We start from the raw sequence: 18,634 nt of genomic DNA, 5'->3' as shown, positions 1-18,634 counted from the left end.
TTGGTTTGTGCTCTGACATGAACTGTCAACTGTGGGACCTTACAGTGGGGCAAAAAAGTATTTAGTCAGCAACCAATTGTGCAAGTTCTCCCACTTAAAAAAATGAGAGAGGCCTGTAATTTTCATCATTGGTATATCTCATCTATGAGAGACAAAATGAGAAAAAAAATCCAGAAAATCATATTGTCTGATTTTTGAAGAATTTATTTGCAAATTATGGTGGAAAAAAAGTATTTGGTCAATAACAAAAGTTCATCTCAATACTTTGTTATATACCCTTTGTTGGCAATGACAGAGGTCAAACGTTTTCTGTAAGTCTTCACAAGGTTTTCACACACTGTTGCTAGTATTTTGGCCCACTCCTCCATGCAGATCTCCTCTAGAGCAGTGATGTTTTGGGGCTGTCGCTGGGCAACACAGACTTTCAACTCCCTCCAAAGATTTTTATGGGGTTGAGATCTGGAGACTGGCTAGGCCACTCTAGGACCTTGAAATGCTTCTTACGAAGCCACTCTTTCGTTACCCGGGCGGTGTGTTTGGGATCATTGTCATGCTGAAAGACCCAGCCATGTTTCATCTTCAATGCCCTTGCTGATGGAAGGAGGTTTCCACTCAAAATCTGACGATACATGGCCCCATTCGTTCTTTCCTTTACACGGATCAGTCGTTCTGGTACCTTTGCAGATAAACAGCCCCAAAGCATGATGTTTCCACCCCCATGCTTTACAGTAGGTAAGATGTTCTTTGGATGCAACCAAACACGATGAGTAGAGTTTTTTTCATCTGACCATATGACATTCTCCCAATCCTCTTCTGGATCATCCAAATGCTCTCTAGCAAACTTCAGACGGGCCTGCACATGTACTGGCTTAAGCAGGGGGACACGTCTGGCACTGCAGGATTTGAGTCCCTGGCGGCGTAGTGTGTTACTGATGGTAGCCTTTGTTACTTTGGTCCCAGCTCTCTGCAGGTCATTCACTAGGTCCCCCTGTGTGGTTCTGGGATTTTTGCTCACCGTTCTTGTGATCATTTTGACCCCACGGGGTGAGATCTTGTGTGGAGCCCCAGATCGAGGGAGATTATCAGTGGTCTTATATGTCTTCCATTTTCTAATAATTGCTCCCACAGTTGATTTCTTCACACCAAGCTGCTTACCTGTTGTAGATTCAGTCTTCCCAGCCTGGTGCAGGTCTACAATATTTTTAGAATTATACCAAGGAGGAATGTTCATTTTTTTTAACACAAAGTACTTCATTTAAATTCCTATAATTTCTGTCTCCACCTGCTTCCCTTTTCTGTAGCCAGTCACTGCTGTGTAGAACTGTCTGCATAGTCTTGTGCAAGAGAAACTTTCTTTTTGTAGATTTAATATTTACTTAGTGATGCATGTTTTAAGTTGTAATATGTGAGCTGGTCTGATGAGGGAAGAAGATAACATAAGAATAACGAGGCAAATCTGCCTGATTTAAGAACTTTAGTAGTGGAACTCTACAAAAATGTGCTAGAGCATGGGAAATCAGAAACTGATGTCCAAAGATGCTTCTTGGTATTCTGAGGTTGGCTCACTTTTGTTATTCATAAATTCTGTTTTAAGATTTAATTAGTTGTAGTAACTTATAGTATATACATATTAATTTAATATTGTTTTAGAGCTGCTAGGTCTAAATTTTTAAAATGTTTTATACTAAATGTTCTGCCTTTCTGAAAGTTATTTTTGTGCAGTAAATTCGTGTACATTTCTTCTGTTAAAATTGCTAGTCTCACCTTTTTTTCTTTTTCACATTATTTGTTGCTCTGCAGTGATTAATGTCAGAGGAGCCATTCCAATAATAATGGGTTCAAATGTCGGAACCTCTGTCACCAGTACCATAGTTGCATTAGTACAGGCTGGTAACAGAAATGATCTCAGAAGGTAAGCTAAACAGCAGTGTCTTCTGCTCTGTCCATATCACTAATTAAATATGGTAATGCATGCATTCATTTAAATTGATTCTTTTTCCTTCATTTATGGGTGAGGTAAGCCCAGGATGAGCTATCTTGAGAAAACTCTTTTTAAAACATTATCAGAATGTGTGTTTGTTTTAATTTTTGTTTACTTTTTGCTTTAATGTTTACAAATTTTTTTTTTATATTCATAAAATTTTAGGGCTTTTGCTGGTGCAACTGTGCATGACATGTTCAACTGGCTTTCAGTTATTGTGCTTTTACCAGTTGAGCTTGCCACTGACTACATATATTACATTACAAAAATAATAGTGGACTCCCTTCATATTGAAAGTGGAAAAGATGCTCCTGATTTACTGAAAGTCATTACCAAACCTTTAACACAGGCTATTATCCAGGTAAGAAGGGACTTCCCTTTATTTTATCTATCCATCCATTTTCCAACCCGCTGAATCCAAACAGGGTCACGGGGGTCTGCTGGAGCCAATCCCAGCCAACACAGGGCACAAGGCAGGGAACCAATCCCAGGCAGGGTGCCAACCCACCACAGGACACACACAAACACACCCACACACCAAGTACACACTAGGGCCAATTTAGAATCGCCAATCCACTTAACCTGCATGTCTTTGGATTGTGGGAGGAAACCGGAGCGCCCGGAGGAAACCCACGCAGACACAGGGAGAACATGCAAACTCCACACAGGGAGGACCCGGGAAGCGAACCCAGGTCCCCAGGTCTCCCAACTGCGAGGCAGCAGCGCTACCCACTGCGCCACCGTGCCGCCCTTATTTTATCTAGAATTCTAGAATTCTTATTTTGTAAGTCTTAATTATTGTTGTTTATTTTAAAAATCAGATTAAGTTTGTGTGCTATTGATAAACCGTTGTTAGGGATTATGTAGTGAATTGCTTTTAATTTTTCAAATTTCTAGTGCTGTAGTTCCAAAAATTAATTTGTGAAAAACTTATTTTCATTGATCGTTACAGGTAGATATACACTACTGGTACCAGTAGTGTATTTGAAAAACAACGCTCTGTTTTTCTCTTTTGCTTTAATCAAAACACAGTACTTTTGAGCAAGTTTTCTTTTTCAATTTATTATTTAATTTAGTACCAGAATGAAATTAGAGGTCGGTAAATTTTTATTGTATTATACATTGTGATAGAACCAGGGGCATCAGTGAGCCCCAAACCCCAAAACATGAACATACAAAGAGTTCCAAGTTCAAGTAAAGGATAATTTATTCACCAATTCCTCCACAAAGTAACACAAGCACAAAGACATATTGTCTCTCTCCACAAAACATACCAAGTTCAAGTAAAGGATAATTTATTCACCAATTCCTCCACAAAGTAACACAAGCACAAAGACATATATTGTCTCTCTCCACAAAACATAATACATCTTCCCAACTCCTCTCACCACCACACTGCCGTTCACCAGTTGAGTGTTGCTCCATTTCTTCCCAGCTCCAACTCGCCTGGATAAGAGTCTGCAGTCCCTTTTATTAAGATTTATTAAGATTTTTGTCCAAAATGTTACTAATTTGGTGCACGCCCAGAACATGTGACTCATTAAGGCTGGAGGTAAATTGCAACATTCACAGGTTGAATCGTGCCCTGGAAACATTTTGCACAATTTTAGACAAAAAACATGCGTTCGGTAAAATAATTTAAGTTAAATGATTGAATGCTTTGTACATATGGATCTACAGTTTATTCTGTGCATGGCTGCCTTCCACTCCTTTTCTGAAATATTAAATGACAGATCCTTTTCCTCAATGTACTCTGGAGACTTTGAAAGAAAGGGACTGTAAATTATTTTTATACATTGTAGATATGCTATCTGAGTCTTCAGGACTGTTCAGTATTTCTTCTGGAATAGAACAAGGTGAGGAAAATCGGGCAGGTTCTGTTTAGCAAAGTTTCTAGCTTGGAAGTAGTGGAAGAATTGTGTTGATGAGAAGTTGAAATTTAAGCACAATTGTTTGTAGGATACAAAGACATTATCTATGTACATGTCTCATAAGTGTTTTAATTTTGGACATTTTTCAGACATTCTCTGTCTTAAAGGGATTTCTAAGGGCAATTTGATTATTAGTGTATTGACATTAATTTGTATTAACTGGGGCACAAAGCAGGGAACATAAATCCAAATTTGTGTAATGTGATGAATAGGTAGTCCCATTGAACCATATCAAATGCTTTTTCTGCATCTAAAGGTAATGAGGTCTTTGGAGTGTTAAAGTTAGAATATATTATATTAAATGAACGTCGAAGGTCAGAAGTTAAATCAATCTGGTTTGATCTTGTGATATTACAGAAGGAAGTGCTTTCTCAATCCTTCTGGCCAGAACTTTGGAGACTATATTAACATTGTTATTCAGGAGAGAGATTGGTCTGTATGATGCACATTGTAGTAAGTCCTTATTTATCTTAGGAAAGATGGTAATTGATGCTTGGGGAAAAGTTTGAGGTAGAATTTTGTTGTCTGTAGCATCTATAAATGTTGCTAATAATAGTGGAGCTAACTTATTTGAACATTTTTTATAAAATTCCACTGGTTACCCATCAGGACCAGCTGCTTTCCCACTCTGAAATGAGTTTACAACATCTAATAATTCTGAAAGTGTCAGAGGTTTGTCTCGTTCCACAGCGCTAAGAGTGTCTAGCTGTGGTACCTGTAATGAATGAAGAAACTCATTAGATTGTGTCTTATCTTCTGTAAACTGAGTAGAATATAAGGATTTATAGTACTCTCTAAATGTTTGAGTTGTATTTTTATGGTCAATAATTTTATATGTCTATATTGTTAATTGCTGTTATTTCATTACGGACTTCGTGCTTGTGGATTTGTTGGGCTAAGATCTTATTGGCCTTCACTGTGTGTTCATAATAATGATGTTGTGATTTATGGATAATCTGTTCTATTTCTTTATTTGTGAAGAGGTTAAATTGTGATTGCAAAATCTGTCTTTGCCTATAAAGTGCCTTATTTAGAGATCTGGGGGGTATTTTCCGTACGTCGCTTAAATCATCTGAGATCAGATGCATCATCTTGGATGAGTTAATGCCAGTGAAACTCATCCGAGATAAGTCGGTTTTTCAAGTGCAGCCGTGTAGTAGATTAGTCTAGCTGGATCTAATCATCCGAGATTAATGCGCGCACTGATTGAAAAGCCCATATATATTGAGTCTAGAAAACATGATCAGCAAGTCTTTGATAGGCTGCAACAAAATGACGAAAGAAAGGGCACATTTTTTTTCCCCACACAAGCGGAGCAAGACCTTTTATTCGAAGGACATGAAGAATTTCAAGATTTAATATGCACAAGGGGTAACACTGCAAAAGGAGCCCAAACCAGAAAAGAAGGCTGGCAAAAAGTGGCCAACAAATTAAACGCGTGTGCATTGTACTTACTGAAAGCAGCGTTTCATTTCCTATGTGTCAGATTAATTATTATTTAATATGTCATAATTCCAGATCAAACGTGAGCACAAGGAGAACACGAGAACAGGTTAAAGTGAAGTACAAGAATATACTTCAAACTGGTAAATATTGGTATATAACTATTTAAAGAATTGTTGACAGAAAGAATCATATATAATATAAAGAACATTAATTTTAAAGCTAATAAGAAGGCAGACAAGCAAAAAACAGGTGGAGGTCCACGCGGTCCAGACCTAACCCCTGCAGAAGAGTTGGCTCTCCAGCATAATGCCCATCGCTCTGTTTCTGAGGATATTCCAGGGGGAAGCTCCTCCTCAGAACCAACTGGTGGTCACTTCATTTCAGGTAAAGGATGGTCATTGCATATATTTGTCCTCAATGTGTGCCATAGGTAGGTTCCATATAGCCCTCTTTTTTTTTTTGGGCCAGTTGCAGGGAATGTCATATCCCTAGAACTTGTGTCTGACCAACGAGATATTGACGAAGGTCAAATATTTGATGAAGACACTGTGTCTGATTATTCATCAGGAGGAGAGGTACATTTTCCAAATAATGTTTGATCAAACTCCATTGTGATCAGTCACATTTGGAAACCCTGGGTAATAAGAATGTTAGGCTGATTGTGAGATTCTTTATGGAACTGTGGGTGTTTTACCTGTGTATTACCTACCTGCAATGGCATGAAACACCTCTTTTGTCTGCACATGCAGGTGTCCAGGAAACACTATGAAAACCTGAAGGAAACAGACTTTATGCATTGCCTGGCAAACTGCACTTTTAGATAGATTTTCCGCATCGCCTACAGTATATAAAACAGTGCCGCTTGCAAAAAACCTCAAAGCAATGCATACTGTCTGTGTGGTTGCGAGAGCCCGACTTCGCCGAGTTTCACTTCGAATATAAGGTCCTAATAAATTTTTGAGGTACAATATTCCCCCTCAGCTAAAGCGGAATCTTTCGAAAAGAATTTCCTCCGGGAGCAGTAAAGGATCTTGCCGATCGCGCAAGCCCCTCTATATGAAATTCTCTTCTTATAATTTGCATACCGATATCAATTGGTCACTCATTCATGAACAGTGAAGCCATGACTGAATGAATTCCACGCACGGACACTGATTAAATGTGTGAGCTAATCCTTGTTTACATCGAACAAATCTGCTCCTAGCAGGTTTGAGGATTAGGATGTATTGCTATGACAACACTTCCAGCAAGAGTTTCGAAAAACCGACAGATCCAGGATCACGCTAAATCGTCAACAGTTACATCTGGCTAAATGAGTAATCCACGTACAAAAAATACCCCCCTGCTCTATTCTAGAACTATTCTGGTAATTTCTCTGATTAACTCAAATGCCTTTCTGGTTTCCAATTTATTTGTGTGAGAAAGATATGAATGAATCTGACCTCTTAAAAATTCCTTCAGAGTTTTCCAGAGTGTACCTGCTGGGACCTCAGAAGATCCGTTTGTCTCAAGAAAATAATCCATTTGCTTGGATTTGAATTTGGTACAGAACCATCATCTAATGACGGTGTTAAGACGCTAGCTATGAGATGAGTGTGTAGGGAGCAGTAATTTAAGCTCCATTATCAGAGTGGCATGGTCAGAGATAACAATAGCATTGTACTTACAAGATTTGATAGTGGGCAAAAAATTATTGTCTATGAGGAATTAATTAGTTCTTGAATAATGAATATGTGCTGGTGAAAAGAAGGAGTATGCTCTTAGGTTTGGATTTAAAAATCTACATGGGTCTGATAAATTATGATCTATTGTAAATTTCTTTGTAGTATAAAGATTTTATTGCTGTTGTAGCTGAGGATCTATCCAGATCTGAATTTAAAACACAACTAGAAAAGCCATTATAATTTTGTGAGTGTTCATGTTAGGGATAGATGCAAATACATTTTGGAAGAAATCTGTATCATCCATGTGAGGTGCATAGATATTAATCAAAATCATTTTAGTTTTAGATAAATTGCTTGTCACCATGATATAGCACCCTTCAGAATCAGATATTGCATCTGACACTACAAATGGAATAGTTCTGTTTATTAAGATTTCCACACCCCTGTTTTTTTTTTGTATAAATGGAGTGAAAAATTTGGCCAGACTACTCTCTTTGCAACCGAAACTGGTCCCTGCTTAATAACTGAGCACCCTGTAAAAGTACTATCTTGGCATTTAGACTTGTTAAGTGTGAGAGTTCTTTCTTTCTCTTTAATTCATGATCGAGACCCTTCTCTTTAATTCATGATTGAGACATTCCAGCTCACAAAGTTCACTATTTGTCACGATTGACATTTTGTAGTCTTAAGTTAAGGTAGTACATTGTTTCATATGATAGCTTTGACATAGATTTCATATTATTGCCAATTGATACAGCTATGAGGCATATTGTTATGTTGGCACTAACAGTTAGTGGGGTTTAAGGGATACAAAGAAATAGCATTACTCTCTTTCTCTCCAACCCCACCCTCCCCCCACCATTGTGCCTCTGCAACTGGGGCAATCCACAGTTCATGAAGTCCTGACATGCCCGGAGATAGAGCATGTCTAGAGCCAAACAAACCCCTCCAGCAGTGGTATAGAGAAGGTAAAAAATTGAGATATCTTTTGAAAATACAGTCCAAATATAATAAACTAAGGATATGATCTTAAACAGTCAAAATATAATAAACACAAGGGTATGAGGTTTAATAAAAACAAAAAACACCGTAACATTGTAAGAACACTGTAAAAAGCTGGTTACTTAACTAAAATTTAGCAAAGAGTCAATAGCTGCTTTCCTTTTGGTAGCCAAAGCATGCATATAATTAATGGAAGAAATTTCAATATGATGAATGAAGCAGTTTACTTTTTGGTAACCAATTAGCCGATATGTAGCCATAAGCCAAGAGTAGTCAAAATGTGCACATAAGTAATGAAAGAAATATCAATATAATAATGCCAAGTTTTTCAGTTTTAATCAATTTGTATTATTCTGCCAGACATTTAGATTTACTGTACTTATAATTCTTTTTCATCTAAGATTGTGTATAGTGTAAAAAGGTGCTATATAGGCGCCCAACACAGATGGACACGGGAGGCATCATATAAAAATAAAGCAAACTTTTATTTTCTTCAGCTGGAGGGTACGTCTTCCCCGTAATCTCCCCAGCACAAACTGTAAAGACAAACACAACACACTCCTCTCTTCTGGCACCACCACTCCTCCCAGGCAACCATGTCCTCCTCCACCTGACTCTGACCACTGAGTGGTGGTTGCTGGCCCCTTTTATTGGGTACCCGGAAGTGCTCCAGGTGTTTGATTACCGACATCCAGCTGCACTTCCGGGTGTGGCGAAACTTATGCCTAGAATAGTCCAGCAGCTCCTGCTGTAGCACCCCCTTGCGACGCCTGCGGAACCCAACAAGGCTGCACAGAACTCCAACCCCCATGAAGTCCTGGGGGAGTCCGAGGCACTGCTGGGAGGCTGCCATCTAGCGTCCAGGGGGAGATACTGGGTTTCCCATCCTTGCTCCCCTGAAAGATATGCCACAGGGGCGTCCCGGCCGGACATGGGCCCTGGCCACCTGCCACATTAGGTAATGCAATTTAAGGGTGAGGATCCTGGGCTAAAAACATGTTGGCAAGGCAAAGTCACCACTAGGATAGCACAGGGCAGGGCAGACTCTTACAGACACACTCTGGGAGAGGGAAGCAGAAACATACTGGCAGCAGGAGAATTCCTGCAAATTCTAATGTGGAAACAGCTAGACCAAAAAGGGGGTGGTATGAAAAAAGTGCAAGAGAGAAAATGAGGCAGTAAAGCATGTTATAACATAGTTTGTTTTGGGTTGTATATTTCTGTTGGTCCAATGTTCTTATTCATTAATATCTTTTTATTTTTTAGCTGGATAAATCAGTTATCAGCGGAGTCGCCACTGGAGATCCTGTTACATTAAATAAAAGTTTCATTAAAATCTTTTGTAAAACAGTTACTAAAATGGTAAGGATTATATATCAATCTATGTAATGTGAGCAAAACTGGATCATACCAATCTTTCATATCAGTGATTTAAGGAGGCCTTGGACTTAAATTTGTATCACAGTGTAGAAGTATAAAATGAGTAATTTTAGTTTTAATATATTGTGACATGTCTTATGTATGTCATGTATGTAAGAAAATGAGTTCAGGCAACATTCTTGTTGACCTCAGTTGTGTCATGTAATGACAAAAAGTACAGCAGAAATCCTATAAAATTTGGGCTTCACTGGATGTGGTGCTGCTTTCACTTACAATATACTGTCTGTCTCTGTCTAAATAATGACACTAGTTCCAGTATATGTTTTGTCAATGTTCTACTCTATCTTGCATCAGCAAGATGTACAGATTATACAATGCCTATTTTTTTCTAAGCTATTTGCGGATAAGAAATTGTAAAAGCTATGTTTCTTTTTCAGATAGTCGTGGAAAGTGATTTTATAAAAAATGCTTGTAGAATAACAGCACAAAACAAAAATGAAGATTTGGGGATTGGCCCCATATATTGTTAGGCAGTGTACTCACAAAGGACTGAAACCGGTCTTGAGTGCAGTAAACAACGACAAAGACAAATAGTAAATGAAAAAACAGAGCATTTATATTAAGGCGTCAGGAAATGAGGTGAGGTCATCAGGTTGAGACGAAAGTGAGGTCATCAAGGCGGGACGGAAGTGAGGTCATCTGGAGGAAGGAAAGTTACTTAGTCTGTGGGAAGAAAGAGAGAAGACATTAGTACCCTTTACTAACCCTTTTCTCGGTGTTTTCACACCCTGAATTGGACCCTTTGGCTGTCCCCTAATCACACACGTGTGAGACACCCTTAACAAATTTGAAATATGTCATTTTAAATAACTTGCTTTATGTAAAATATTACAATAAAATAAAAATGAAGAACATAAATATAGAAAAGCTATATGCACATGGCTTCATTCAGTGTTAATTTATGCTGCCTGAAAGTTTTTTTTTTACATTTGAATCATTTTTTTATTTCTGGATTTTTTAAGTATTTTGACATTGTTGTTATTTTGTATAGCTTTTTTCCCACTTTTATTTTGAAGCTTGGCCATGTTGTTTATTGTATTATCCAGTTAATTTTTAGCCATGTGCCTTATGTTACAGTGCGTAACATTACTTTAAAAGATTTGGGCACAGTGTAACAGGTATCCTAGTTTCTGAATAACAACTTAAACATCTTAAATCTTTGTTTGGTGATTAGATAATTAGTGAAAGGACTTTAACTTGCTTTGAAATTCAACTTTGTTCCTTACAGTGCTGTTTGGTATTTATGTATGGTATCTCATTTATTGTTTCTACCCTTGCTCTGCCCCTCAAGTAACCTATGAATCCTTCTTATACATTTTTGCATTTCTTGGTCAGATGCTTACATTTTATTGTGTTACGTTTACAACTTAATTTCAACAAAATATCGGAAATGAAAAATGAGTGATCATGAAATGAAACCTGCTTTTTCTGAGGTAAAGCAGCTTCTGAAAGACCAGACGGTGATTAAGAAACAAGTTATTGATTTAACTGTGTCTTGCAAGAAACAAGTTATTGATTTAACTGTGTCTTGCGCATACTGGCTAAAGTTAACAGTTAGCCAAAAACTAGATCCTTCCCACTGTTAGTGTCACAAAACACTGTGAAATAATAATGAAGATTTAGTACTATTTATGTGGCATTTCTGGCTTCTTGGTGGAAGGAAAATTTTTAAATATCTGGACAGATAGATTGGGATGAATAAAAAGGTGCCAGGTACATGGAGAGCAACTACAAAAATAAAGCCAAGTTCTATGCTGCTCCTGCTTGACACAGTTGGTCAGTGCTCCGAAGATTGGAATTCTGAGTGCAATGATATTTTTTTATTATTTATTGCTAGTTTTGCTATTTGTTGTGTTTTGTTTATGGTTATTGCACCTCCTGCATCTTTTGTTGTTTGAGGTACAGTGGCTCAACTATTAGCACTGCTGCCTCACAGCTCAGGTCATATTTTTGGCCATGATAATCGCTCCAGCATAGCTGGAAGATGCTTTCCTAGTCCTCAACAACATTAAAATATCAATCCTGCTTCCCCATTGATTTTAATGCATTTTAATGAAGTTTGATGAAGTCCCCAAACATTTCTACAAGTTTGTTGAACTTACTTTGAAGCAAACTTCACTGAGTTTTCTCATGCTTTGTCATTATATATACCAATAAAAGACGGCAGCACGATATCTTCTTCTTTTGGCTGCTCCCATTAGGGGTTGCCACAGCAGGGGCATCATGTATAAACGGTGCGTACGCACAAAAATGTTGCGTATGTCCGTTTCAATGCTCACATTGCGATGTATAAAAACGAAACTTGGCGTAAAGCCACACACATTTTCATGCTAGCTCAGTCCCTAGCATATGCAAGTTCTCTGCTCGGTTTTGCAAACTGGCAGCACCCAGAGTCAAAGCAATGCTTATGTTCCAGTGTGGTTTCCCTTTGTTTTTTAGATCCACGTCCCTGACACGGCTTTATCAAATACACTGAAATTAACCGCATATTGTTTATTAGTTTAAGGCATCTGATTGTAATTATCCTGTAACAATTTAATGGTCCACGGAATGGCCAAACTATTCCAAATACCATAGCTGCTTTAACGTTGTTACTCTCGCTGCACCTTCTTCTTCTTCTTTCAGCTACTTCCGTTAGGGGTTGCCACAGCGGATCATCTTTTTCCATATTACTCGCACTGCACCGCTTGAAGTATTTATCCCACTGTATCTGAGTGTGGAATCACAGCTCTACAGCAGCTGATCGGAAAGAGAATTATCGGTATACAGCATCTAGCACACGCTGCCTCAGCCATCCTGCCTATTTGAACTGCTCTCATGCGACAAACACTTCAGAGCCTTTCATGCAAACACCTCGCGGTTCAGAAACAGTTTCATCCCAAGAATTATAAACGCAGTCAATCAGTCCATCAAGTGCTCCTTGTAGAATTGTTTGTACTTCTAAATATAATTACCTCACTGTAAACTTGTGATAGTTATAATATTGCACAACCTGAGCCACTTTAGCGCATATTTACATATGATGACGATATCATTTTAAGATGAAATGCAGCAAAATATGTTTCTTACATTATACACATAAAATGCTAACATCATTTAAATAATCTATATTGTTAATAATTACACATGTGAGGACGGTGTTGCAGCGCTAGCAAGGAGCTGACACCCCGTTCAGGGATCGTTCCTGCCTCACGCTGTATTCTTGCCACTGACACTGGAAGGATAGATGGATAGAATAATTAAACATGTACTACGAAGATATTTCAACATTCCTTAAAAGTTTTGAAGAATCTGCATTCTAATCTTATAGATGGCTTAACATCTATTACAGAGCTGATTGTGTGGCGATTGGTTACTTGGAGAAAGAAAAGGAAGGACAGGAACTGGGGGTTGTACGTTTGAAAGAGACAGTACTGCTGCAATAAATTATTTCATCAAAGGTCGTGCACGGCGCAGCAAGCATCTTGCAGGGGGGAAGGAACAATCTCTGGACAGGGTGCCAGCTCGTCACTATCACCGTGCCACCATGCTCCCATGTTTAATAACATGCTTTTACTCCTATCATCATGAAAATAATATCAAGTATACATCTCGGTATTTAAATTATTCAGAGAGCTGTAATATCACGAATGTAATGGATTCTGTGTCCTGTCAGAGGAAGAGAAAGCTCGTTTAAGAAGTGCTTAGTGATTGACACACACAGAGCACATAGAAGAACATAAACAAAACAAAGCATTTAACGTGCTACTTTAGTTACGATGGTGTCTGAGAAACTAGTAAATTAAACAATTTTAAGATGAAGTTTATGATGTTCTACATTAATGAAAAAATAAACGTGATTAAAGTGGAAATTTCAAGATTAAAGTGGAAATTTCGAGCTTTTTTCCCCTCTGTGTCCCTATTTTTTTTTCTTTTCTCTGGACCCTAACAAGCTTTTATATGACACTCAGATGGTGGGCTACGACTCGCCTTTTCACGGCGACTTTGATATCTGACAACTTCTTTTTTATTTCGGGCACTGTGCAACTTTGTGAACTTGAGCTTTCGAGTTTCTCCGACATTCTGTCACTCGATCAACTTCCTTTTGTTGTATATATCACTGTTTAAACCAAGAAATAGTATGTCTTTCTTTGCCTCCACTTGGTATTCACTGAAATTCTTCTATTTTCCCCCATGCTTTTTCCATTGTCTTTTTACAGAACGCTGAGCTTAAGGACTATTTATATTGATTTGCATATTCAAAGAGGTGTAATTCTGGAAGGAGTTGGGGAGTGGCAGCAGGCGTGTGCACGTGCGTTACTTTTCATGCTGACTGGGATTTATGGAGTTGAAGAAGGTGGAAGTTGGCGTACATACAGATTTATGCATCTGGATTTTTTTGTGCATACGCACATTTCCGCTTTTGTCCGTACGCCATGTCTTGCAGCACAATATAACAGGTGTTTAATTTTGTGGTTAAAATGTAAAAATCTCAGATCTTTGCTTGGTGATTAGATAATTTGAGAAAAATCTTTATCATAGTTAGGGCTTGCTTTGAATTTTTGACATCGTCTTTGCTGACGATTTTGACACTTAGTATCTCATTTTCAAGTTTTGACCTTTGCTCTGTCCCTTTACAATTCTACAGCTATTTTTTACTATACATGTTCCCACTTTCTGCTTAAAGTGTTAAGGACTATTTATATTGATTTGCATATTCAAAGAGGCGTAATTCTGGAAGGAGTTGGGGAGTGGCAGCAGGCGTGTGCACGTGCATTACTTTTCATGCTGACTGGGATTTATTTAGTTGAAGAAGGTGGAAGTTGGCGTACATACAGATTTATGCATCTGGATTTTTTTGTGCATACGCACATTTCCGCTTTTGTCCGTACGCCATGTCTTGCAGCACAATATAACAGGTGTTTAATTTTGTGGTTAAAATGTAAAAATCTCAGATCTTTGCTTGGTGATTAGATAATTTGAGAAAAATCTTTATCATAGTTAGGGCTTGCTTTGAATTTTTGACATCGTCTTTGCTGACGATTTTGACACTTAGTATCTCATTTTCAAGTTTTGACCTTTGCTCTGTCCCTTTACAATTCTACAGCTATTTTTTACTATACATGTTCCCACTTTCTGCTTAGTGTTTTTTATTTGTTTTTTCTTGGTAATATTAAACCTATCATAAAGGCATGAAATGAAAGGTAAGGTTTCTTTATGCATGTAATATCTTCCAAAGAGTTGATATTAATATAGTGTTTATTTTTTATTTAAATTACAGACTGTGTTGAATGTAACAGTTCCTGGCCCTGAAAACTGTACTAAAGGATTCTGCTGGACTGATGCCTATTTAACTTGGACATTGAAAAACCAATCACAAAAAATAGGTGTTGAAAAATGTGGGTAATTTTTCCATTCTTAAATGTGAGAGAAAATGAGTGGAAAATGTTTTAACCTTTTTACTTTCTTTGTGATCAAAGCTGCTCAAGCACATTTTGGCTTGTTATCTCCTTTCTCTTTTATTTAGTTTGTCCTAATAAAACTGTGTCATGCATTATCTTTTACTTTTAAGCCAATGTCAATTATATAATAAACACTTAAAAAAAGAAAATAAAACATTTAATAACAGAATACAACATAAATTACAAGATACACTTCTACAATGTATAGTACTGGTCAAATATGGCACATACTGTATATTCCATATACATGTATATTATCATTGTACTTAAAATATTTAATCATTATATTCCTAAAAAAGAGAAAATTCAGTATTGTAGTATTATTTAAATTATGGCTTTATTTATTTGAGATATACTATATCCTGAAAGTATAGAACACCATGCCAAGAGCACAAAGGGAACAATAAACACTTTTTTCCAAGAAATGGAAAAATTGATGTGTCATGTTCCTGTCATAAATTCATGGCGAGGAGACAAATAATAGGCCCTAATCAGGCAGGCCCCTAGACTGTAGAAAGCTCAAAGTCTGCAACTGGTGGACCTCGTACCCTGGCTCTCAGCAAGTCTGGAGGAGAGGCCGGAAGTGTGAGCTTGTTATATTCATGACTCAAAGCATAACCAATGGGTCCATTGTTAGTTCTGTCTGTGTATCATCCTAGTATCAACACCAATTGGCTGCTAAAGCCATTTGAGCAGAGTGTAGAATATCATATTGGGGAGGCTGAACATTGCACTGGGGATGCATGTGCAGGCAATGAAAAATACTACTACAGAAAGACTTGAATGATTTAAATCAGGAGATGAGAGATCAGGAGGTATATTCAGGTACTGTAAATGCCTTGAACTAAATCTGAGAGGAAACTTAGGAAAGACAGAAGATACAATAATATTAAGAGTGAAATACATAACAAAAATTGCAACATCGAGAATAAAATTGTCAGTATAATAAAAGTATTTGGAACTAAACTTGAGAATGTGAAGCATATGCTCACAACTTGAATTGAACAATTCAAACAAATGTTGATGGTTGCTGATAAACAATTGCTGTACAAACCAGACACAGAATAATTTTTAATAAATTTGTCACAGGCCAAGAAGGAAATATCATGTTTATTGCACTACTGAAAGCACTAGGGTCTGATAAACCAATGAAGTGTACAGCACAATTGTTTTCTAATATCCTGGATGATGCTTTATGGCTATATTCAACATACTGTTTACTGTCTTGTGCAAGTCTGTACTCTGTTAAAATGTAATAATAGCGATGAAAATGTCTTACTCATGTTTAATGCTTTTTATAATCCTGGAGAGCTAAAGCCTTTCTCCACAGGACTGCGTGCAAGGCAGTGATGTACAATATATTAATTCGTTAGAAGAGTAAATTAATACACCTTTGATTTATAGAAGTTGTTGTCAGGTGCCATTTTGCTTCAGGTGCTTCTAGATGTTGCAGGGATCCTGCTGACTTAACATGAGAACAAGTGTGGTAATTTAATTAATTTATTTTTATTCTATAGTTTCACTATTCTGAGGTCACACAAATTAAAAAGAACAGGTTTACTGGATTAGGTTGACTGACAACTCTACAACACCCAAATATGCATGGGTGTGTGTTTTAGCATGCCCTGCTGCAGCAATGTGCATCCCCCCAGGAGTGGTTCCTATATTGTACATAGTGCTGCTAAGATAGCCACTGGCACCTTGCAACCACAAAGTGTATAAAATAGATAAGAAAATAAATGCATTATTGAATTAATAAATAAATTAGCTGCTTAATGCGTTAGAGATCTGTGACCAAAGTTTAAAAGTACCTTTGTAGTGGCAAGCAGTAGATTAATCTAATTAATATTCAAAGAAAACTGTACCATATATACCCACGTGAAAATAAAACAATACGAGTGCAGGCTGAAATATTTCAGAGCCTCCAGTCTCATAATCGGTGTCTAAAGAGCACAACAAATTAAACAAAAGACAAAATTAATTGTGTAAAATATATACTGCAGGAGATATATGCTCCTTTGGTCTCCTAGAGTGCTCAGCCACTAAATGATTGTCACTTTTTTATGTCACCCTTCTTCAAGTGTGTACAATTGAGGTAAAGGTCCTACTCTGACTTATCAAACTTAGGCAAATCATAATCATAACCACTTTAAAGAAATGTAATGTGCAACATTTGTGTCATCAGTTGATTAAGTACATTATAAGTGAAGTGGACCTTTTCAGTAAATTAATCTTCCAAAGTTTTTTTTCTAAATTTGTGCTATTTTTTTATTTTTATTTTTGTTTTTAAAGTCTATTTTGTGTTCATAATAACACTTTGAAATCACTTTTAAGTTTTTTTTGTTTGTTATTTTTTTCCAGACTTACTGGTACGAGAAAACCCCCACTTATGATATATTGTTTGACTCATCTTGATGTTTAGTTATGCAAGATGTCCAGCTTTTTTTGGCCCTCTAGACCAGACAAAACCCTCATTTTGGACCATTTTTGTGTAGGAAATTTTGCTCTTGTGATAAAAAGTAAACCAATAGGTGCTTGCAGCAAAAATGATCAGAAGGACTTGAAGTTGTGCGTGTCACATCAACTGACTCCAGGGGTTCACATCTTAGTGGGATAGGAAGGGTCAAAGTTACTACTTCTTACAAAATATCAAAAAGGGAGATCATTAATATAGGCATGTGGGGTGTCACCGTATGCTATTTTTAGGTTGCAGATCACAAGTTTGATAATATTGGTTACTGGTGGGTATTAGCCTTCTATGAGCCCCTCCCTGAAGGTTAAAATGATGAATTTTAAACATAAACATGTGGTCTATTGTTTTAGATGATTATGAAAACGATAAATTTCTGGATTTTGATCCTTTACATATGTACTTCTACCACATAAATTAAATCATTAAATTTCTTATGAACACCCTGAATTTGGGTGGCTTGTACTGATTCAGGGTTTTTTTTATTGTTTTTGCAGGTAATCACATTTTCGTAAATACTGCATTGTCAGACATTTCTGTTGGAATTATCTTGCTTATCTTTTCAATTCTTCTGCTCTGCACCTGTCTAATTGTCATTGTCAAGGTCCTTCACTCCTTGGTGAAAGGGAAAGTTGCTGCTATCATCAAAAAGACCACTAATACTGGTAAGAAGCATGCTGTTTGTAACACCACTTGGCCTTTTAGCAGTGTAGAGGAAAGATTCTTAAACCATTTTATTAATCTTGGGTAAGACCTTTTTTCCTGGAAGGTTTTCATTATTATTGTCACCTTCATTGGGTGAGAAGTGGTTCATACTTTACAGTCATATCTCATATAAATATATATTTTCTATACTAGATGTCAATTCATAATATACATAACAGCTTTTATAGTGGAAACTACGGCTGTCTTGTAATCTTACATTTACTAATTTGGCTGACACTTTTATCCAGGGTGACTTGCAATATCTGAGAAATAATTGGTTACATTTCATTTGTTTTCGAGGTTGGAGTACAGGCAGGTGAGTGATTTGCTCATTGTTACACAGTGCCAATAGTAGGTTTTGAAGCCTACAACTGTACTTTGCCCTCATAGAGTTTTCAGCATGTAAATTCATATGTAACCTTGTAATTTCACACTAACACATGTAGATCTGCTAGAATCAGGCAGATCTTTTTCTGTTGCAGGCAAAAAACATTAAACAAGGGTTTACTTATACATTGTCATAAGCACATCAAAAGAGCCACAAAAAAAAAGGT

The 18,634-nt window shown here is 37.2% G+C and overlaps 1 protein-coding gene across 1 annotated transcript in view; it reads left to right on the top strand.

The window, feature by feature from the left end:
- The window catches only part of LOC114652817 (sodium-dependent phosphate transport protein 2B-like), an 83,339-nt gene that overhangs the window by 31,662 nt on the left and 33,043 nt on the right, over nt 1-18,634 (top strand). The window contains exons 6-10 of the mRNA XM_051927649.1: nt 1,801-1,912; nt 2,147-2,342; nt 9,291-9,386; nt 14,725-14,842; nt 17,873-18,040. Coding sequence (XP_051783609.1) covers nt 1,801-1,912; nt 2,147-2,342; nt 9,291-9,386; nt 14,725-14,842; nt 17,873-18,040 — 690 coding nt within the window. The remainder of the gene's footprint in view (nt 1-1,800; nt 1,913-2,146; nt 2,343-9,290; nt 9,387-14,724; nt 14,843-17,872; nt 18,041-18,634) is intronic.

The sequence above is a fragment of the Erpetoichthys calabaricus genome, chromosome 5 (assembly GCF_900747795.2).
Source record: "Erpetoichthys calabaricus chromosome 5, fErpCal1.3, whole genome shotgun sequence".
NCBI lineage: Eukaryota > Metazoa > Chordata > Cladistia > Polypteriformes > Polypteridae > Erpetoichthys > Erpetoichthys calabaricus.
This window is presented reverse-complemented; position numbering and strand designations above follow the sequence as displayed.